Here is a 23,813-nt window from a genome sequence, read left to right on the forward strand (position 1 = left end):
TTCTCGCAGCTAACACATCTGTGTGAAGTGCATACTCAAGCAGAATCTTACTGACTTTAATTCAGCTCTAAGGACCTGCAGTTACACACAGGTTTGCTAGTTTGAAGTCTCACTTAAAAGGTTTCACAAACACTGGACCAAATCATCCTCAAGCCTTGTGCTCCCATGATTGGTTACAGTGGATACAGATTTTTTTGAGCTCTGTAGGATTAGCATATACTTAGACAGGCAGATGGAACTTCCATGCAAAGACCATGAGTGTATCTGACTCTCTCATGTATTCAGTTGCACAGTGGTCTTTCATATTACAGGTGGCTTGATAGGAGACATTTCTTAGAAACTTTCTGTGCATGAGAAAGATGACATGAGGACATTAAGAGCAAGGCTGTGTTAACACTGCCCACTGAGTAGGAGGATGTAGCTGAGATTTCAGTAAGAAGCTGGTTAACCTCACAGGACCCTTGGACTGTCATAACAAGTTACATTAAGAATTTCTGTTACATATGCTATTAAAATGTAGGGTAAAGGAAGTTGCAAAATCTACCTGTCCAGAATGCTGTATAATTTTAAACTGCCTCCATCTTTTGTAGCCACTTGTAAGAGCTCCAGAGGAGTTCATATCTCTTCCTTACATGTTCTCTTTCTCCCATACTGTGATCCCTTTCAGGATAGGTTATTGCTTCTTATCTCTTGGAACAGCCAGCCAGATTGATTTTCCATTACTGCTATAGACTGTTCCTATTAATATGTGAATAATATTTACTTGTTACACATAATTGAATCACCCAAACTATGTTAAATTAATATCCTTGGTCTGGGGGAAACCCACAGAAGTCAGGCCTAACATTTTCCAGTGTTAGCAGTACAAACATACATATAGGTGTACTGGAGTACATGCTTTAACACTAGGCAAAGTTCCTCTCTTTCTGCATTACATTGTAGGGGAAGAAAATCTCAAAGAGAGCAGCAAGATATTTCTGAATGTTTCCATGTCAGTTACACAATCATTACTTTATTCTTGTATATGTGTATTTTGTCTTTAAATCTTAATACGATTGCTTTAAGATTTAAGGAATCACTTGTCTAAACTCTTTAAAAGTATTTTACTGAAATCCAGTCTATTTCCTCCATAGGTCCTCAAGGGCTACTGTAATTTTAGAAGCGCAAGGAGCGTTATGTTAGAAACTCATTGGATGGGAGGTATAACAATGGCTGAGACCTGTTACTTGCAAACTATTGACATGGTAGAATATAATGTCACTTTCCAAGAAGCTGTAGAAGACCATGTTTTGTTGCTTACTTAAGGGTCTTAACCTGAAAGTTGTCATCTAGCTACACAGTTGCCTATCAGCTGGTTACAGCGAGAGCCTGCATCTGTTCCTATTGCTATGCAAGGTCGTTGATTTCTTTTCCGTTTCCTTTATGTCTTTCTTGGAGGAGTTTCTGAGCAAAAACTTAGGCAGGAAATTTTCTGTTTCTTTCCTTACAAAATAGTGTAGTACACAGAGTCCCATTATGTAAACTTTTTAGGAATATCTTGCGAAGGCAGAATTACAGTGCATGACTTCTGGAATGCCTGGCAGTACTCTTTCAGAAGCATTTTCTGGCAAAATTTAGCATTGTTACACCCTTGGACTTTTATATCTACTTTTTAACAGGTTTGAGCAATGTTTACAATATTTAGCTTCTGCACACTCAGTATCCTTTTATTATCCCTACTCCCCACCCCACCCCTTCCAAATTAAGCAGTAACAGATGTCCAACCACAGTTACACCAATCCCTGCTGCTACTGAGAAGCACAACAGCTACTGCAACTTCATCTTCTCTGTGCCTTAAAATCCTGCCACTGGGGAATGGAGGGGCTGCATTAAAGCTCTGGGTTCTTAGGTGAATCTACACCACATTCATGTCACGTTCTGGGGCTGCCATTCTGGGCCATTCCTGAGCCTGTTGCACAAATTGTCGGTGACTGGTATGCCTAAGTCAAATTCTATTGAAAACCAGTAGAAAGAGACTGTAAATAATTGAGATGTGTATTCTTGCAAGCTGAGTATATACGTTGGTTGCATTATGAAGATCTTTAAAGACAAGGCTTTCTTTCATGTTAATGAATGTTAATGTTCCGTCCATGTGTATAGGAACACACACTATTCCTGGCATCTTGAATATTCTCTGTGACAAGTTATGTTGGTTTTGTGTTGGATATTGTGGTGATCTAAGGTAGTTACAATGATTATGGATTAACTGAGTAAATTGAAAACCAACTCTTTAAGGTAAAAACTAAGTTCTACTTGAGGTTTTCTATAGCGTCCACCACTATAGAGTGCCTCACAATTTACATTGCATTTACCCTGAAAACAACATTTTACTATAATTGTTTCTCACTTAGTGAATGTAGGCATCATGCTAACAAAGTAATTTGCCCAAGTTCATGCCAGAACGTGAACTTGAATAGGAGTTTTTCCAGTCCCCTCACTCAGAAGTATGAATGGGGTTTTCGGTGGGGGATGGAAAACTACTGAAAGCAGATTTACAACCTGGTATCAAGACACCCTTTACAGAAGTAGCAGCCAAGTAAGGCAAAGCTGGATGTTTTGGCCATTCTACTACTGATCTTTGGAGTTTCTTATGCCAATTGATAGTACTTTATAAAAATACATAGGTCTTTTTGAAGACTTTTTAGATTTAGTTATTTGCAGAACAAGCTGAAATTTTCATATTTCTGAAAAGCTTGTATGAATTTTTGGGAGGGATAAAGGATAGAAATGTTACTAATTAGTCTTCTTCAGTACTTTACATGATCAAGACTCTCTTTAACTGAGGGAAGAGGAAAAGAAACATGAAACCTCTAAACTTTTTCCACCATCTTATAATTTATAGTGGCTAAATGGGTCATTTTTAAATGTGTATAATAAAACTCTGTCTTAGGCTGAAACATGGTAGTTCAGGTTCAAGATCAATCCAATTTTTACAGGGAACTTGTTAACCTCTAGGCCAAAAATAGGTAGGATTGTAATGGAAATGCTGATGAGCCTTAATAGAGCAACTCTACCAAATGACATGGTTTCATCTAGCATGTGTACATACACTATATTCCTCCTATTATACATATTGTAAGTGACACATGAACAAGACAAATAACATAAAATACAACAAATGTATGTCACATTGGTGCAGAGATTTAATGAAGGTGCTGAATGTGAGAAGACCTTTTATGGTAAATTAAAAAATACCATTTTGTATGCCTTTCTTCTTACAGTACTATTAATTACTAAGTTCATTAATTAATGAACATATTAGAGAAAGAACACCATTACTGACCAGTGGTGATCTGATATATTACTGAGTCAGTAAACTGTTGAACATGAAACAGGACCTTTTAGGAGAGTTTTTTTCTCATAACCCATAAACACATATATTATTCTTGCATGGTCAGCACTTCTTTGCTGTCTTTATATTTCATATTACTAATTATTTTAATCACGCATGCATACAGCAGTGTTTTATAACCTAGCTAATGAGTAATTGGACAGGTGACATTGGTACTGAGGCCTGGAAGTGTCAAGCATAATAGAGCAGGATAATTTTTTACCCACTAGATTTTAATGAAGAAAAGGTAGCAAAAAAGCAGTTAGGATAGAAGGAAAGAGACTTTCATACCAGAAATTTTTCAGAGAACTACAGATTTCCAGTGGGTCCATGAACTATAAATGGCTTTAAATTGCTGTCTGATGCAGATGAATAAGTAAAGAGATCAAACATTTAAAATAACTCTGAACCTTTTTCATTGTCAGCAACGAAGGAGTTTAGCATGGCCAAGCTAAAGCTGAATGTAATTTTCTTCATGTCAATATAGTTAAGGTAATTCTTGTTCAGTATACAGTGAGTGTGCGTATGTGTGTTAATTGTTTGGAAAAGACCACAGCCTTCATAATGCTTCAGTATCTCCAGTGGTCATAGGTACCAAGCACCCTTCCCCCAGCTTAGCCCCCAAGTAATCATTGATTGCATCTAAATCTATAGAGATATCTTTTCCTGACAGGTCTGGTAGTTACAGTAGCTTGTTAATCTGTGAATGATCAGAATAAGCCTCTCTGTCTCAGAAATCTCCATGCAAATTACATCTAAATGCATGCCATAAATTTATTAGTAGCAGTTTGAAGTGCACAGGTCATCTTCTACACTATTTAAAAACATAAGTCTGTAACACATTAAAAAAAAAGTCTAATTCAATTTATATTCACTTTTCTGTGGAGGTAACTAGCCCCTGTCAAACTAAACCTGTGTAGTTTTTGAGATAATTTTAAAACTGGAGACGAGATGCTAATAAGGTGTATTATTTAAGCAAATTTTAGAGCTCTTCAGACTGGAGTTTTAGCATTGCTGCTGTGAAATCATTTCATCTTTTTCAAAATAGAGAACTATATATTTGAAAATCGGAGTTGCTAAGAGGTAATAGATGTGATAGATGCAAAGGAAAGTTACAGGATGTTTTATGAACCAGGCCTGTTCCTGTACCTTGTTCATTTTATCCTAGTTTGGGAACACATCAAATCCATGACTCCTTCCTGTAGCAGAGGTATATCACACATGAACTCCAAAAAGGAAACTTCGGGTATGGGGGAAGGGGAAAGAGTTCTGTAGTTTTCATTTTTGTGTGTTTTTGTTTCCTCATTTTAGTTTTGGTTTCAATCACTCTGTTATGGTAAGACATCACTAGTAACTTTTTCCTTCAGGCAGTTGATGCGAAAACAGGAAATTTGTGGAACACCTACAGAATCCTCACCCTACCTTTTTTTTTTTTTTTTTTTCCTTAAAGGAAATAGAGCAATTCTTTCTAAGGCTACAGGAATGTATTCATCTCCATGGAACAACAGACTATGGAATTATTGAATATGCATTTTGGTTGTCATTGCTCAGGGATACTGATGTATGTTTTTGAAAGAGAATTAATCTCTACTTAAAAGAATAAGCAATGTTAGAAAAGAATATTAGAAAGCTGTTTTTTTGCTGTACAGGTCTAGGCATCACAACAAATTTGCGCAAGAAGTAAGAAAGACATTAATGTGTGTCTTCTGTTTCTTTTTCCAGGCCATCCGCTGTACGCTGGTAAATTGCACATGTGAATGTTTTCAGCCAGGGAAGATTAACCTGAGAACCTGTGATCAGTGTAAACATGGCTGGGTGGCACATGGTAAGAAATATCTATTCCTGTCTTCTCTATTCTGTCCGTATTTCCCAGTATCTTCAAATAAAAAGAGATGGAATGATATAGACAGTAGTGATATCTATTTGTCTGTACATGCATGTGCAGGCACTTTGGATGTACTTTTTTTATAGCAATTTCTAGGATGAGAAAGTGAGGGTCTCTTATTCTGGCAATAGGTTCAAGTGCTACTGGAGTTTAACAGCTTGTGTATAGTTCAGAAGAATATTCTAGCCTTCAGGAAATAATATGGTTCTAGCAGGACTTAGCAGAAAGTGAAAAAAGTTTATAATATTTTTGCACAGCAGATTTTGTATTGCAAAGGAGCATCATCTAATAAATCACCAAGCCTAATGGAAATTCAAACATACCAACCTCAGACTTTCAGATCTTCAATGTCAGAATGAAATGAATGCATCTTGTATGGCTCAACAAAAGTGTGCATATATGATCTGTGAGTTGAACCTGTCTCCCAGTGTTTCAGTAGCTAAAGAAAGGAGGGATTAGAATGCCCAAATCCTACATAAAGGCATCAAAATACACTTTCTATTTTATTATCATTTACTGTTTTATGTATTTGATGGTGGATTTTTTTTTTTTTTGGCATTCTTGACTAAGGTATACGTGAGAGAGAAAGAGAATGCTGTATACACAATTAGAAGTCAAATAAGGAGGATATCTAAAACTGTTTAATGGATACAAAAAAAAAAAGAAGAAAAAAAAACGGGGATGGGAAAGAGAAAGATTAGTACGTTTGCAGAAGAAATTAATGTTGGGGATTTTTTCTCATGGTCTAGACTAATGGCACCTAAGCAAGCTCAGTCTTCGTTCCCTACTTCTTCCAGGTATTCGAGGATTATATTCTATGAATTTTATATTATTTTGATGAGAGCTGGGATGGAAGCTTATACTTCCCTCCTAAGATCATTTGATCTCTGTTTATTTAGTTCACATCTGTGCGTACTTGTGCTTGAGTATTCTGACATGGCAAGTGTGAATGCTCAACAAATACCATAGCACAGGCTGCCAGAGAAGTTTTTAAAACACACATGTATGTGGAAATGAAAGCAGGAATGCAGGTACCATGCAGTCCTATGTCATTGCAGAGTAGAATACACAGCCTGCCTAGAAATACCCTAACACCACCAATCTGGTAGATGGTTGCAGATTTATTATATTCAGAATTCTCTAGGGAGCTTATTTTTGCTCCTGTTAATTCCTAGAAAGGTATCTTCAGTCATAGTATACCCAGACTCACATTCTTGGAAGGATAGCTAAACCTCACAAAATTTGTGTAGTTCAGGTATGCTTCAGGCTTTATGTAGAATCAGCATCTGAGGTTTTGCCAATCCCCAGATAGGGAAGATTTGCCTAGCTGTTGTCAGGCTCTCCTCCTGCTGGGTAATAGAAATTGGGAGTTTAGCTAGAAATTAGTTTAGTTAGAAATTTAGCTTCTGGCATAAGTACAGCCCACATTTTCTTTTTAACCAGTACATGGTGGAAAAGTGTGATCAGATTTTCCTGATAAATTCTTCCCTTTGTGGTGGTTAAATTCAAAATCAGAATATGTTACAGTAATCTGAGATTGAATAGAAATAGAAATGTCCCTGTTTTGCAAATCAAGAATGTTGAAAGGTGAATGTGATGATTAGGGATACACCACCTGCTCCCGTACCTGCGTGTTTAACATTCTAAATAGAAAACACAGCTATATATTGTTAGAAAGTGTTTCTACTGTGCCAAGCAAAGAATGCTCTGATTTTATTTTATTTTTTCTTTTTTTAGTACATTTAGTGTGCATTCATCTGGAGTATTTACATTTTATGGCAGAGCAAGACAAGTCAGATACATGTTTCATATACATACTCAAAGCACAGGCTTATAAATTACTTCTCGAAGTCTGTGATGCATCTCTCCCAGTTCTTGATCTTAGCTGTTTACCAGGATTTTGAGGGCAGTGTTCAGGAGACTGATCAACTCATTGCACTGTAGCACATGGATTTCAAAATGACTGAATCAGGTTGCTCTTCAGAATGGATTTTCTTTAAACCGTTAGCATAGTACTTTCAGAAGTTGTTCTTGATTGCAAATAGTATTTCCTACTGCTTTAATTAAAGGGTTTCCTCCTGATTTTTATTAATGAATTTCAACTCACCTTCTTGAACACATGATGTACTGCTTTACTGAAAAGGTGTTTCCAACAGGAAATTCCATGCTTATTCAGTTCTGATAACCTAGAATCATAATTAAACTGAATAGATCAAAAATAGTTTAGAACTGCAGTCATGCTGTACTTGACTAATCTGTACAGAGTTAATCCATGTTAATAACTGCCATTTAAAATACGGTAATTCTTGGAGGAAGAAGGAAAGGGTATACAACCACCACAATATTATTGCACATAGCAACTGCTGACCTGTTTTCTTTGTTCCCACTTCTGTTGTCTTTCTCATTTTTTTCTTCCTCACCTAAAATAATTTGCACACATCTTGAAAGTTTTCTACAAGTGCAATTTCTTCTGTCTAGATTTGCCAAAAATAGGATTGTTAATATGTGAACAGATTAATCAGAGAAGTTATTTTGTGGCAAGATAAATTTTTCTGTTGGCAAAAATTCAGCTTATCGACTTTTGACCCTGTACCCCTGTGCTAGAGTGGTAATCCTACCATCAGTGTTTTTAAGGCTGAAGCCAAAAGCTGCATAGAGCACAAGAGCATTCTCTAGTACTGCTGTGCATAACGGAGAATGGGTTATCGCTGGTGTGAATTGCTGTATATTTTAAAGGATTTGGTTACCTAGGCTGTATTAATTTGTTTTCAGCTGAAGCCTGGCTTTCATGTCAGCTTTTTTTTTTTTTATTTTCTAAAGCAAAAAGGAAATGTTTTAAATCGGATAAGCTATTTGCTAGGCTTCAAGCAGACAAAAAGATAACAGCTACATGTTTTTCCTTCTTCTTTTATTTTTCTTTCAGTGGTCAAGATATTTTTCATAGTCCACATGGTAAAAAATAAAATCTTATTAAAATCTTAATAGTCTGTTTTTAAAGGAGAATTTATTTCAACACAAACAATTGGTATTTTGTGGCTTTTAAATAATATAGGAGTCAGATGACTACAAAAAAAAAAGACTTTTTTGAGTGCTTGGATTGGTTTATTCTTCTAGTATTTTTGTTGTATTAAGAGTTTCAAACTATACTGTGAAGATATTTGTGACATTTTAATAGCTTTAGCACAACAACCACTTACTCAAATTTTCTTGGAAATACTGAAAAAAATCCCACTTTCGTTGCCATCCACTTTCCCTAGTATACGTATCTTAGAATATGAAGAAAGAAATTAAGCAAGTCTGCAGTAAAAAGATCTGGTTTCATTGAATTTGCATTTTCTCTTGTATGCTTGTCATTAATGTCAGAATAACAGCTACTGTAGCTACCATACTTCTAGCACAAATACAGTTATTATATTTATCAACAGATAAAAGACCCAATGCAGTATCAATGGGAAAGACAGTCTCTCCTCTCTCATAGTATTTTGCCCTAAAAAGGTATGCCAGGGTGACGTATATCAGAATGGACTAAAGATATTATTTACAACATCTGTTTGTTTTCCTTTCAGTTTCTTATACTTCACAGTAATTAAAAAAACCCCACAGTGTAACAGTATTATTAAGTTTGTCTGAAGTCATTGTCACATTGTTTCAAAGAGAATCTGAAAATTAGTGTTGTGGTTTAAACCCTAGCCAGGCAGCTTGTTCACTCACTCCCAGTGAGTGGTGCCGAGCTGACAGCAACCGAGCCCCGATGAATGGGTTGAGACAAGAGCAGTCCAGCAACCAATGTACAACACAAATCACCACCGCTACTATCAACTACAACAATGATAAGAGAAAATAACAAGGGAAGAGAATACGATACCACCGGCCAAGAAACGAGTCCCACCCAGAAGCCCATGTCCTTCTGGGTAACTCCCAGTTACCCTCCACCCTGGGCATGACGTGCTGTGGTATGGAATACCTCCCTGGCTAGCCCGGGTCAGGCACCCCATCTCTGCTTCCTCACGGCTTCCCCTCCTCCCTGGCAGAGCATGAGCCTCACAAAGTCCTTGGTCAGGGTAAACATCACTTAGCAACAACCGAAAACATCGGTTTCACCAGCACTGTTCCCAGGCTGGAAGTCAAAACACAGCACTGCACCAGCTACCACCAAGGAGAAACATGACTGCTACTGCTGAACTCAGGACGTTATCCACCCCTTATTCCATACCATTCACATCATGCTCAGATCCCACATTTTTCAATACACCATCGCTTTCCCACATATATACATCCATATATACACAGACCAATAGAAAAAGATCATTTTCTTAGTGCATGGACCAATCCCTATAATGCTGCCAAGTCCATTCAGTCCATGATGTCAGGTTCCATCTCTTGTAACAGTCTTTCAGGATAGGAAAGGCTGTGTGCAGTATTGGATCATTGCCTGCTGATGCTGGTTGTTCCTTTACTGCGGAACTCATCCGGTTCTATCAAAGTTCATTCTCTGTTGGGATGATGGCTGGAGGGAAGTCAGGGCTAGTCGCTGGTGACCTGGAGACATCTAGTTGATGGGCTATAAAAGTATTACGCAGCAGGCAACAGCATACAATTGAGTTCAGTGGCTGTTTTCTCCTAAAATCAAATCCCCTTGAGGTATACATCGGACTTCCCCATCTTCCCACATTACTCACCAAGTATATCCAGGTCCCTGAGCAAAAGCAATCTCACCAGTGGGTTTGCCTTTACCTGAAGCAGGAATAACCCAGACTGTCCTCCCCAGCAAATTCTTCATATGCACCACGGGAACTTTGTCCCCCTCTACAATATGTAAAAGTTCTGACTGGGCTGGGCCGGCCCTGTTGGCAGATCCTCTGGTGTTGACCAACCAGGTGGCCTTTGGTAAGTGTGCATCCCAATGCTTGAAAGTTCCCCCACCCATTGCTCTCAGTGTAGTTTTTAACAGCCCATTGTACCGTTCGATTTTCCCAGAGGCTGGTGCATGGTAGGGGATGTGATATACCCACTCAATGCCATGCTCTTTGGCCCAAATATCTATAAGGTTATTCCGGAAGTGAGTCCCATTGTCTGAGTCAATTCTCTCTGGGGTGCCGTGTCGCCACAAAATCTGTTTCTCAAGGCCCAGGATAGTGTTCCGGGCAGTGGCATGGGGCACAGCGTATGTTTCCAGCCACCCGGTGGTTGCTTCCACCATGGCAAGCACATGGTGCTTGCCTTGGCGGGTTGGTGGCAGTGTGATATAGTCAATCTGCCAGGCTTCCCTGTATTTATACTTCAACCATCATCCTCCATACCAAAGAGGCTTTAACCGCTTGGCTTGTTTAATTGCAGCACGTTTCACACTCATGAATAACCTGGGCAATAGTGTCCATTGTTAAGTCCACCCCTCGATCACGAGCCCATCTGTATGTTGCATCTCTGCCCTGATGGCCTGAAGTGTCATGGGCCCACTGAGCCAAAAATAATTCACCTTTATGTTGCCAATCTAAGTCCATCTGAGTCACTTCAATCTTAGCTGCTTTATCCACTTGTTGGTTGTTCTGGTGTTCCTCAGTGGCCCGACTCTTGGGTACATGGGCATCTACATGGCGTACCTTCACCACCAGGTTCTGCACCCAGGCAGCAATATCTTTCCACAGTGCAGCAGCCCAGATGGGTTTACCTCTGCGTTGCCAGTTGCTCCGCTTCCATTGCTTCAACCACCCCCACAGGGCATTTGCCACCATCCATGAGTCAGTATAGAGGTAAAGTACTGGCCACTTTTCTCATTCAGCAATGTCCGGCCAGCTGGATGGCTTTCACCTCGGCAAACTGACTCGATTCACCCTCTCCGTCAGCAGTTTCTGCAACTTGTCGTCCAGGACTCCATACAGCTGCCTTCCATCTCCGATGCTTTCCCACAATACGGCAAGAGCCATCAGTAAACAAGGCATACTGCTTTTCACTTTCTGACAGTTTATTATATGGTGGGGCCTCTTCAGCACGCACCGCCTCCTCCTCTGGTGACATTACAAAATCTTTGCCCTCTGGCCAGTCCATGATGACTTCTAGAATGCCTGGACGACTGGGGTTTCCTATTCAAGTTCGTTGTGTAATTAGTGCAGCCCATTTACTCCATGTAGCATCAGTTGCATGATGTGTAGAGGAGACCCTTCCTTTGAACATCCAGCCCAGCATGGGCAACCGGGGTGCCAGGAGGAGCTGTGCTTCAGTGCCAATCACTTCCGAAGCAGCTCAAACCCTTTCATAGGCTGCCAGTATCTCTTTCTCAGTTGGGGTATAGCTGGCCTCAGATCCTTTGTATCCCCAACTCCAAAAGCCGAGGGGTCGACCTCGAGTCTCCCCTGGAGCTTTCTGCCAGAGGCTCTGGGTAGGACCGTTCTCCCCAGCTGCAGTGTACAGTACATTTTTTACATCTGGCCCGGTCCGGACTGGTCCAAGGGCTACTGCATGAACTATCTCGCATTTAATTTGCTCAAAGGCTTGTTGCTGCTCAGGGCCCCATTTAAAATCATTCTTCTTCCGGGTCACATGATAGAGAGGGCTTACAATCGAACTGTAATTTGGGATGTGCATTCTCCAGAACCACATAGCACCCAAGAAAGCTTGCGTTTCTTTCTTATTAGTTGGTGGAGACACTGCTGTTATCTTGTTGATCACATCTATGGGGATCTGTCTACGTCCATCTTGCCATTTTATTCCCCAAAATTGAATCTCCTGTGCAGGTCCCTTGACCTTACTCCGTTTTATGGCAAAACCGGCTTTCAGCAGGATTTGGATTATTTTCCTCCCTTTCTCAAAGACTTCTTCCGCTGTATCGCCCCACGCAATAATGTCATCAATGTATTGCAGGTGTTCTGGAGCGTGCCCCTGTTCCAGTGCAGTCTGGATCAGTCCATGGCAAATGGTAGGGCTGTATTTCCCCCCCGGGGCAGTCGGTTCCAAGTGCACTGGACACCTCTCCAGGTAAAAGCAAACTGTGGCCTGCACTCTGCTGCCAAAGGAATTGAGAAAAATGCATTGGCAATATCAATCGTGGCATACCACTTGGCTGCCTTTGACTCTAGTTCATACTGAAGTTCTAGCATGTCCGGTACGGCAGCACTCAATGGTGGTGTGACTTCATTCAGGCCATGACAGTCTACTGTTAGTCTCCATTCTCCATTAGACTTTTGCACTGGCCATATGGGGCTATTAAAGGGTGAGCGGGTCCTGCTGATCACTCCCTGACTCTCCAGTCTACAGATCAGCTGATGGATGGGAATCAGGGAGTCTCGGTTGGTGCGATATTGCCGCCGGTGCACTGTTGTGGTCGCAATTGGCACTTGTTGTTCTTCAACTTTCAGCAACCCCACAGTAGAAGGATCCTCTGAGAGATCAGACAAGGTGGACAGCTGCTCAATTTCCTCAGTCTCCAAAGCAGCAATAACAAAAGCCCATCGGTACCCTTTTGGGTCTTTGAAGTACCCTCTCTTGAGGTAGTCTATGCCGAGGATGCATGGAGCCTCTGGACCAGTCACAATAGGTGCTTTTGCCATTCTCTCCCAGTCAGGCTGATTTCAGCCTCCAGCACAGTCAACTCTTGGGATCCTCCTGTCACTCCAGAAATATAGATGGGTTCCACCCCTTGACAGCTTGATGGCATCAGGGTACACTGTGCACCGGTATCTGCTAGAGCCTTATACTTCTGTGGGACTGATGTGGCAGGCCATCTGATCCACACAGTCCAGTAAATCCGATTGTCGTCTACCTCCACCTGGCCGGAGGCAGGGCCCCTCTAGTGGTCTTCACAGCGTTGGACACTTAAATCGTGGTGAAAGGGATTATTCTTCGTTATCACAGGAGCTGGAGTAAAATCAGCTCTTGCACTCCATCTGGGAAACTGCTCACCAGAGACTGAAGCCGTAGCTCTCATGGGACGATCAGTCTTGGCCCTTGCTCCCCTCTTCAGTTCACTCAATTGTTTGAGGTCCTGGGACAGTTTTTTCACAGCTGAGATGATGGAAGGGGTGAGATTGTCTTCAGACTCTCGGAGTTTATGAACCATTTCATCCACTGTTAGTGGTACTATGTCATTCCAGGTTACTGTTGCCAATGAATGGGCATATGATGATGGTGCATTCCGTGTAAGTTTTCGCCACATGGGTCATGTACATTCAACTTCATCTGGATCTATGGGTGTACCCCCGTTATTCGGCTTGATGTGATAGATCATCTCTACGATGGCTGATTCCCTCAGAGACTGGATGCCTTTGTCTATAGTAGTCCACTTGACCGAGTGACTCATAACATCATCCTTGTATAGAAACCTTTCTTTCACAGCTGCCAAGAGCCGCCTCCAAAGGCTGAGGGACTTTTTCTCTCTTGCAATTGCTTTGTCAATTCCCCCTTCTCTAGCAAGTGATCCCAGCTGCTTGGCTTCTGTACCTTCTAGTTCGTGACCATCAGCCCCATTGTCCCAGCATCGGAGTAACCAGGTGATGATGTGCTCCCCTGGTTGACGGGTAAAATCGTTTTGCATATTCCGCAGCTCGGTTGAGGTCCGAGGCCGAGAAGTTACCTCTTCTTCTTCTTCTTCGTCATGTGATGATGACTCCTGATCAGATGCTAGACCAGGTGGTGAATTCATTGTTTCTTCATCTCGCTTCACCCTTCTTGCCTTTTTTTTGCTTGTTCTCTTGCGTACAGGGGCAACTGATATCAGTACGAATTGGTCCTCTGGTTTGGCTGCAGTGATTATCACTGTGGTTTGAGTAGCGACTGTACTTGTTGCTGGGGGTGGTGCAGCTGCTGTGCTTGCAGCTGGGGTAACCGCGCTGTCTGTTGCAGTGGAAGTTTGAGTAGCTGCACTACTGTTACTTTGCCCTCAGATCCGCCGACATTCTTTTCCTTTTGAAGGTGCTGGATAGTGTTGAACAAGGCCCTGTAAGCATAGGCCAAGCCCCAGCACGTTGCCATGATTTGTCCATCTCTGGTATGGCCAGAATGACCACACACCTCATTTAAGTGTTTTACTAATTCTTCTGGATTTTGCAGTTGTTCGGTAGTGAAATTCCAAAGTACTGGAGGGGCCCACTGACCTAGATACTTGCCCATACTATCCCATACACCCTGTCACTCATGGCTGTTCAGCCTCAGGGAAAATCTCTAGGTCCTCCTACGTCATCGTTTGACCCCAGACAAGACCCAAACCTGACTCTGCTTAACTCTTGAAATCAGTAGTGGGCAAAACACACTCTGTATGCGTGCTAGCATGGTGATTCCCATCACCATCAGCAAACAAGTCTCAACAGCATTAAAAGGGCATTCAAAAACTTCAAAACTCTCAAATGCAAATGGTCTGGGGGGAGGACTGGGAGGGTAAAAGGATGTCTCCTTCACAGGTTGAGTACCTGAGAAGGAGAAAGAAAGATGTGTAATTGCTAAGCACTTCTCTTATATACCTCCCAAAGTATAAAGATGGTGACCACACTGGGAACATAAGCCAGATCAGTTTCATGATCAATGATTCTATTGTATTACAAGTCATTACCATAAAGTACAATGAGACAAAAACCTTAGCCCAAGCCCCACACTTGAAAAACACTAATACAGCAAATACCGGATGGAAGTAAGATACGATATACTGAAACTGTGAGATCAAGAGGAACAACCTTGAGAGCCAATAAATCAGCATTGTGACGAGTGACTGTTAATGCAGTCAGACCTGTCATTATCTCAACCCCTCGTGCCCCACATTGGGTGCCAAAAGAACTGTCGTGGTTTAAACCCTAGCCAGACAGCTTGTTCACTCACTCCCAGTGAGTGGTGCCAGGCTGAGAGCAACGGGGAGGAGAATTGAAAGAGTGCAACTCCCACGGGTTGAGACAAGAACAGTCCAGCAACCAATGTACAACACAAATCACCACTGCTACTACCAACGACAACAATGATAAGAGAAAATAACAAGGGAAGAGAATACGATACCACCGGCCAAGAAACGAGTCCCACCCAGAAGCCCGTGTCCTTCCGGGTAACTCCCAGTTACCCCCCAGCCCGGGCATGATGTGCTGTGGTATGGAATACCTCTTTGGCTAGCCTGCGTCAGGCGCCCCATCTCTGCTTCCTTACGGCTTCCCCTCCTCCCTGGCAGAGCATGAGCCTCACAAAGTCCTTGGTCAGGGTAAACATCACTTAGCAACAACCGAAAACATCGGCTTCACCAGCACTGTTCCCAGGCTGGAAGTCAAAACCCTATCCAACCTTGCCTTGAACACTGCCAGAGATGAAGAATTTACCACTTCTCTGAGCAACCTGTTCCAGTGCCTCACCACTCCCGCAGTAAAGAACTTCTTCCTTACATCTAACCTGAACTTAAACCCATTCCCCTTATCCTATTACTACAGTCTCTGATGAAGAATCCCTCTCCAGCATCCCTATAGGCCCCCTTCAGATACTGAAAGGCTGCTATGAGGTCTCCATGCAGCCTTCTCTTCTCCAGGCTGAGCTGCCCCAACTTTCTCAGCCTGTCTTCACAGGGGAGGCACTCCAGCCCCCTGATCATCCTCATGGCCCTTCTCTGGACTTGTTCCAACAGTTCCATGTCCTTTTTACGTTGAGGACGCCAGAAGTGCACACAATACTCCAAGTGAGGTCTCATGAGAGCAGAGTAGAGGGGCAGGATCACCTCCTTCGACCTGCTGGTCACGGTCCTTTTGATGAAGCCCAGGATATGGTTGGCTTTCTGGGCTGCAAGCACACACTGAAGCGGGCTCATGTTCAGTTTCTCATCCACGAACAGCCCAAATCGTTCTCTGCAGGGCTGCTCTGAATCTCTTCTCTGCCCAGCCTGTGGCTGTGCCTGGGATTGCCCTGACCTAGGTGTAGTTCCCCATCTTGCCCTCAACCTGATCACTTGTAAAACTCATTCAGACAACAGCACTCTTGGAAATGAAGTATCCTGTGAACATTTTTACCATCTCCCTTTTTGTTTTTTGTGGTTTTTTTTTGTTTTGGTTTTGTTTCTTTGGTTTTTTTTTATTTGTTGGTTTGTTTTTTTTTCTCAGAGGAAGCTGATTCTTAGTCCTGTGATGATCTTTGATGTCTTTTCATTTGCATTATGCTAATCAGCACAGCTCAGGGCCCGACTGTTTATCCAAGTAGGCCTTGGATAAGTTTATCCAAGTTTTATCCAAGGATAAACTGACCTCTCTTAGGTATGATCCATCCCCCATCTGCAGTCCAAGACTTGGCTGGGCCTTTTCTCTAGTACCTTTGAAATTAACGTCCTTTGAGTTTTAATGAGAGCAACATTAACTAGGAGATTTTAGCACATAGGGCAAATCTAGTACTCTTACTCAGTTTAAAAGCAGCCATCATGCTCAGAGATTTGCCATGTGGGTTACACTTTCACCTTGTGAAGGAAGTTCTCTGCTGCCAGTATTTACATAATGCATGTACTAGCTTGCTGTAAATGAGACTAAGAATGAAAACAACCTAAATTAGAAAATGGAGACTGCTTTGTCGTAAAATCACATGCATGACATGACTGACGTCTTCACTCAGAATAGTTGCGGTATCTGAATTTCCACCTCATAGTTCAAGAAATTGTCAAGTAAAAGAAACATGAAGTGAGAAGAAAGGAAGGACTGTGTAAATAAATTTTTAAAAGTATATAAAAAAGAATGCTGTGAAAATTTTGGAAATTGAATCTCTCTCTTACCCCAAAGTTGCTGAAAGGACTTGGTCCAGGAAGAAAGTTTAGATTTTAAAATTAAGCTGCATATCAATGAAGTGGGAAGGAAGAGGAGTGCTGTGTTCTATGGGATATAAAAAATAATCACAATTTTAGCATACAGAACATACTTGTTTCCTTCTATTCAGTTTATTTAATTCTTTAAAATACTTTAAAATTACTTGAGAATATCATAATTTTTTTTTGTTTTTTTTTTTTTTTAGTTACTTAGAGATTTTTAGCATAGTAATTATCTGCAATTCATTGATAACGAAGCCTAGTTCTTCATGACTTTTAAAGTAAAACTATTTTAGATCTAGTTTGGCTTTTCCTGTATTTTACTGATAAAATCATTTTAATCCATCTGATATAACTTCCTTTTAACCCTGAAGGCTGAGGCATATTTTTCATTACTCAGTTGCTTCCAGGAATCTTACATGATTAACATTCGTTACTGGTAAACACTTCTTAAAGTCCTCCTTTCTGCCTATGCCATCCCTGTTTGGTTCTCTTCAGCAGCAAATCCCAAAGCACCCAATGTAGCACAGAGAAGATGCACTCTGTTATCTTGTGGGTACTCTGATGCAGTATCTGGGTTTAAAGCCTGCCACACTGGTAGGAATTATTTGCTGTAGTGTTTGCTTTGGGTTACTCTGATACTACTCTTAATGCAAGTCAAGCTGAGGGAAAGCAGATGAGACTATCCAAGTATTAAGGCATCCAAGACAAATACAATGTTGTTTTGAAAGGTTTATAAGACAGAAGTGACAGAAAAGAAATAATGCTTAGCTGCCCCAAGATCAAATAAAAAGCCTTCCTTTTCCATTTCCATCCTTGTATTCAGCTGCTGCTTACATAACCGTATGGTCAAGGGTTTAGTCCTCACATGAATCTGACATCCTCAAGTGTTGAGTAAGGTTTTCCCTGGGGGTAAAACCACAGGCTCCAATTTATACGTGCTCACACTCACACCTTCTTGGATTTGCTTGGGGGTCCATTCAGATGAAAATCTTTTTTGCTTTCTTCCCTGCTACCCCAGAACATCTTCGTGCAGTCAGGGAGATGTTAGACTCTTCTCCCTCTAGCCAGCTTTATCGCCTCACAGTCCTGATTTTGAACATACCAATGTCCTTTGGACGTGGTCAGGTGAGATTATCCTTGATCAGACGTTAAGCAGTCAGCTAAGGACTGCTCCAACGCCTGGCAAATTCTTCACAGACTATGACCTAATTTGAAGCATACTGCCCTTTTCTGCTGGGTCGGGCTATATTCACATTTCAGGTAAAGCCCTTTTTCAATGTGAATTTTTTATAGTCTCAAGACAATTTAATTTACTAATCACACTTTGTACTCTCACAGAACCGACATTCATATTATCTCTGAAATACATACAAGGCCACTTTCATAATTATGATCTCCCTTGACTAGCTATGAAATAACCAGAGAAGTTTAGACTAGAAGTATTTCAAAAGTGCAAGGTATTATTTGGTGCCTGTCATTATTGAATTTACATTTTACAGAGAAGAATTCATCCCATTTAATACACCTAATACCATAGGATAAAATCCTGGGGATGTCTTGGGCAATGACGTCTTACCCTTTCATGTTAAGGAAAGAATTTAGTAGGGAAAAAAATAGGCTTGCTATGTGCATGATGGAGCAAAGGCAATAAAAATTATTATTTTTTTTAATTAGCACTTGGAATTCCTCTTTCCAGTCATGGTAGAGGCTGCTTTTTTGACAGGCAGTCATTGCTCTTGCCCCCTTAAGTGTGGTGATATGAAGTTCATTACATGGCATAGCTTCAGAGAGGAGCACAGGAGTGTCTGGTGCACATTGCTTGATTCACAGATGAATAGGTTAAATTCTATGGGAACTGAGAATGTACATCACTAATGGATTTGTGGGGCAGCAGTGGTGGACTTCTGCAACACGCATCTACAATTCTCTAGGGCGTTAAGGCAACAGTACCTGCTCACTTGTCTCTTTTAACACCTATGCTTCTGCACATGAATTGCTATGATGTACTAACCACTTTATCATTTTATTACACTTTATTATATCATAAACTTTTATATCTTCTTAATGATCCTACAAGAAGCTTAATTGTTTATAGGAACAACTTAATTAACTAGAGTTCAGTAGGTTAAGCAGAACACAAATTGAGAGCTCTAAATGAAACAAACCCTACCACTCCATTCCACATAGCTTCAGAAGGTTAAAATTAGATTTGACTGCAAGAATAAAAAATTCATATTGCTTTCAAATTTTACAAAGTAGCAATAATACCTTGGGTAACCTTACCTCAGCTTTCTGTTTTACAAATGTGAAATTCAGTGGAATAAATTTTTATTTTATTTTTTTTTAGCTGCTAGGAAGAATTTCAATTTGTGCTGTAGCATTATGAGGAAACTTGCACCAGATTAATTTAGCAGACAATAGTGTTACTTTATTATCCCAATTCCATCTGGATTTTAGAGATAGAAAACATAATACAAGAAATGTATAACGAGTCTCAGAGACTTCTCTAATTATACTATAATTGATTAGAGTCAATTTTTCTGAAGTATGTTTAACGGGAGCTTTGTGAAATGGTCACAGTACGTGAACTGGGAGGGGGGAAGACTGATGTTTATGAGTGGTGGAACTAGCTGTATGAACCAGTCTTCCCAGCATCTGAACTGCTTTCAGCAACCTTAGTACAGTAGGTTTTCTGGAAAAGCAGATGTGGTTCAGCATAAGAGGGAGAGTGTTTCACAGGCTTGAAGCAGAGTTACACCCTAGATTGAAACACCACCACAGTCTTGGCTTGCTTTTGTGAAATGCCTCTACAACACAGTACTCCATCCTAACAGAATGATATTAACAGGTGGGCAGTGCCTGCTGTATTTTCATTACAGTTTTCAAGGCTTCATAAAAGATGGAATAGGTTGCCTGGAGAAGGAGTGGAATTTCCCCTATTGTAAATATCAAGGCTCAGCTTGACAGGACCAGAGATAACCTAATCTGAGGCTCTGCTTTCAGTAGGAGGCTGCCCCAGACAATCTGCAGAAACTCTTTCCAACCTAGACTTCTGTGACTGTGTGAAACACAGTTAATGGAATTTGAGGTGTATTTGGATTAAGATGGAAATCCTCCAAATCCAGACCACAGTCCATGACTCCCAAATATGCTTCTATCTCACTGTGTATAGTATGTTAACCAGATGGTATTCAGGACTATTAAAAGACATAGTAACTCCTATCTTACCCATATTAAGGTAGAGAATATTTTTAATATGGTGTTAATGGCTAATAGAAAGGAGGCATTTGGCTTTGGAGACAAGAGGTAGGAAAGCTAGAAGATCGATGACTAGTAAAGTTAATAGAAAGAGATACATTAATTTAGTGGCTTCTGTTATAAATTGCAGGTTTCAGCAATGACACTGTCAATCCATGTGTCAAGGAACAGCAAAAGCAGAGCTGCCCAACAGAGAGGTCTGAGCCAGTAGTCAAGGGCAAGTCCAACACTGGCCAAGCCTGCACCATGGGCATAGTTCCTTGAGGTCTGTTCATAGTAGACAGAATCAAGTGCTGATAAACTGAGTCTTTTGACTACGTTAGGTATTGCAAGGGAATGAGTCAGGTCAAGGGTCTACTCAGGAGTTCCAGCCAGGAACAAAAGAAAGTGAGGCCAGAGACACAGCTCAAGACCAGGCTGCAATTTCCATCTGAGGATCATCTAGAAGACAGGGCTATAGACAGTTACATCTGTGAGGTACCTTAGGAAGGGAATGAAAGTCTAGGCCTGAGCTTTAGTGGGGCTTCTGGACCCATGGGCTGAGAATGAAGGGCAGAGGTTTCCAGGGAGGCTGGTTAGCACAATGAAAGCCAGTTAGTGCACTCAGAGCAGTGAAACCATGGCCTGATCAAGAGCTGCTGTCACGAAGAACACACAGAAAAGCAGCTGTGTGTTGGGATGCTCACCTTATTAATCTAAACATGTTTCTCCATCAGGGTGGTCATCAGTGCTAAAATCCATTTTCACATAGGCACAAATGCACAGATGGAGAGGATGTCGAGATCCACAGGCCACAGAAGAGAAGACGCTCTGTCTCATTTTCCGTAACATGGTCTCTGCAGTCTGGTGTCTTCACTCATGTGATATGCCCACGCAGGAAGTGTCTAGTAGCCTAGTTGTTTTCCTAGGAACATGGAAGGAAAATAATTTGCAGCTTGTTCCTTTGAACACATTAGCTATCAATAAGGAGGAGGGAGAAAATGCCTACCACTGTATTTAAGGAGTAAATTTCAATTAAAAACATACTAACAAGGTACCAGTATGCAAAGTTAGGTCTAACCTTCATTTTTAGGAGAAAGCATTTTGGGGCACTTTTTTTGTTCTCTTTGTTTTTTTGGTTTGGGTGTTGTTTTTTTTTTCCCCCTCTTTTAATCTGTAATCATGTTTTCCACTATTGAAGAAAAAGACTTTTGTATAGAAAGACAACATAAAAGAAAACACCTGTTTGGCTTGCAGGAATTGGCCAGGAAGGCTGTTTTCTTGACAGGCCAGAAGCGACCGGTGCAGGGCCCCTTTAAAAGAAAAGTCAGGATAATTTTTTTTTTCCCCTTATTTCATGTGAGCATTGGCAGAAATTCTGACAAGCAGCTCTTCATATTTTATTATGTTCTTGTCTGGCAGAATCTCTGTCAGGCAAAAACCTTGTCAGCGGAAAACCTGTCGTAGGATCAGAGGAGACAAAAACAGGTGTCACAGAGGCAGTCAAAACTGAAGGAAAAAAAAAGATTAGGCTAAAGAGAGAAAGGCAGACAATTACATTAATGCCATTGCTTTTATCTTATAGATGTCTGTTATTATCTCGGGGTGCTGAGTGCGCAATTGCCTCAAAGAAAAGTAGACAGGAGACAAGGGGAAACTTGATAGTTATTAACTGAAGAGGCAGTGTGTCAAAGCTGGATGGGGTTCAAAGTTTTGTAGAGGGATGAAAAAAAAATTGCAGACAGCAAGCAACGTCTGTGAACAAACTGTGGTTCTGCTTTCGGCTACATAAACTTAGTAGCAATCTAAATGTTTCAACTTGGAATCAGATCATAGAAGATTTAATGAAAGTTTTAATTCAGACTTTTTTTTAATAACGTTTATTTTGTGTACATGCAACTGAAGTGCTGGGTTGTTTGTTGTTTTTTGGTTTTTTTTGATCTGTTATGAAAATGTTAGAGCAGGAGGCATGGTGAGGCATGAAGACATTTATCAGTTTAGTTGCTGTGTTGTTTGGGTTTGAAACACCTATTATCAACACATGTTTAATTTTAAAATGCTGTTAAGAATCCTTTTACTAAGTGTGAACATCTGTACATGCAAGCTGTAAATTAGAAGATCACATGTGTCCCTCTGTCAGAGACTAAGTGCATTTGGCAAATGGTTTCCATTATTAGTTCTTAAATACAGTAAAAGGCAGAAGGAAAAGTTGAGTTTGCCTGTGAATTAGAATATGCCTGACTTACTTTCCTTTCATGATCTTTTGAAACCCACAGTGTCTTAGTGAGTATTTCTCTTCTATCTGGCTTAAGTTGTGGAAGGGACGAAGATAGAAGTGAAACGGAGATCACTAAAGGATGCCATAGCTGGAATTTATATCCAGACTGATTCAGGATGTTCACCAACCCATATAAATGTAAATGTCCCATGCTTTGTGCACTTATGCCAGGGTGAATGGAGTAAGTTTGTACACTGAAAATGTGTGAGACATTCAATAGGCACTGGCAAGTTTTCTTGTCCTTAGTCACCTTCTAAGCATTATATATTTGAAAAACAATTTTTTCCACATACAAAATGCATCACATTGCACCATGTTACACGTGGTATTAACTGTGCAACCTGAGGAAGGTTAGCCTGGGCCACCTCTTATGTCTGCAGCAGTTTACCTGTCCTTCCAGCATTTTAGTCATTCGTGAGCTACCTTCTGTTCTTGATGAAAAGAATCATAGAACAGTTGGGGTTGAAAGGGACCTTAAAGATCATATAGTTACATAGTTTGAATCCCCCTGCAATGGGCAGGGACACCGTCCACTAAATCAGGTTGCTCAAAGCCCTTGAACACCTCCAGGGATGGGGCAGGCACAGCTTCTGGGCAGGCAACCTGTGCCAGTGTCTCACCACCCTTACAGAGAATTTCTTCCTAATGTCCAGTCTAAATCTCCCTTCTGTCAGCTTAAAACCATTCTCCCATGTAGTGACAGCACTACATGCCCTTGTGAAAAGTCCATTTCCATATTTCATATAGTCCCCCTTTAGGCACTGAAAGCTGCTCTAAGGTCTCCCCAGAGCCTTCTGCAGACTGAACAAGCCAAAGTCTTTCAGACGCTCTTCACAGGGGAGGTTCTCCAGCCCTCTGAACATCTTCATGGCCCTCTTCTGGACTTGCTCAAACAGGTCCATGTCCCTCTTGTTTGGAGGCACCGCAGCTGAATACAGTACTGCAGGTGGGGTCTCACAAGAGCAGAGTAGAGAGGCAGGATCACCTCATTCAACCTGCTGGTCACGCTCCTTTTGATGCAGCCCAGGATACAGTTGGCTTTCTGAGCTGCAAGCGCACACTGAAGCTGGCACATGCACAGTTTCTCATCCACCAACAGCCCCAAGTCCTTCTCCTCAGGGCTACTCTCAATCCATTCTCTGCTCAGCCTCTGTCTGTGCTTGGAATTGCCCTGACCTAGGTGCAGGACCTTGCACTTGGCCTTGTTGAACTTTATGCTGTTTATGCAGGCCCACCTCTTGACACCCTCCAGGTCCTTCTGGATGGCATTCCTTCTCTCCAGCATATTGACCAATCACACAGC

At 41.2% G+C, this 23,813-nt stretch overlaps 1 protein-coding gene across 5 annotated transcripts in view; it reads left to right on the plus strand.

Moving 5' to 3' along the window:
• BNC2 (basonuclin zinc finger protein 2) overlaps positions 1 to 23,813 on the plus strand; it is a 341,698-nt gene that overhangs the window by 213,612 nt on the left and 104,273 nt on the right. For all 5 annotated transcript variants that reach the window (XM_062608994.1, XM_062608998.1, XM_062608999.1 and 2 more), the window contains one exon: positions 5,093 to 5,195. In XM_062608994.1, coding sequence (XP_062464978.1) covers positions 5,093 to 5,195 — 103 coding nt within the window. The remainder of the gene's footprint in view (positions 1 to 5,092; positions 5,196 to 23,813) is intronic.

Source organism: Pezoporus occidentalis, unplaced genomic scaffold, assembly GCF_034315485.1.
Source record: "Pezoporus occidentalis ecotype Australia unplaced genomic scaffold, CSIRO_AGI_Poc_V1 ctg133, whole genome shotgun sequence".
NCBI lineage: Eukaryota > Metazoa > Chordata > Aves > Psittaciformes > Psittacidae > Pezoporus > Pezoporus occidentalis.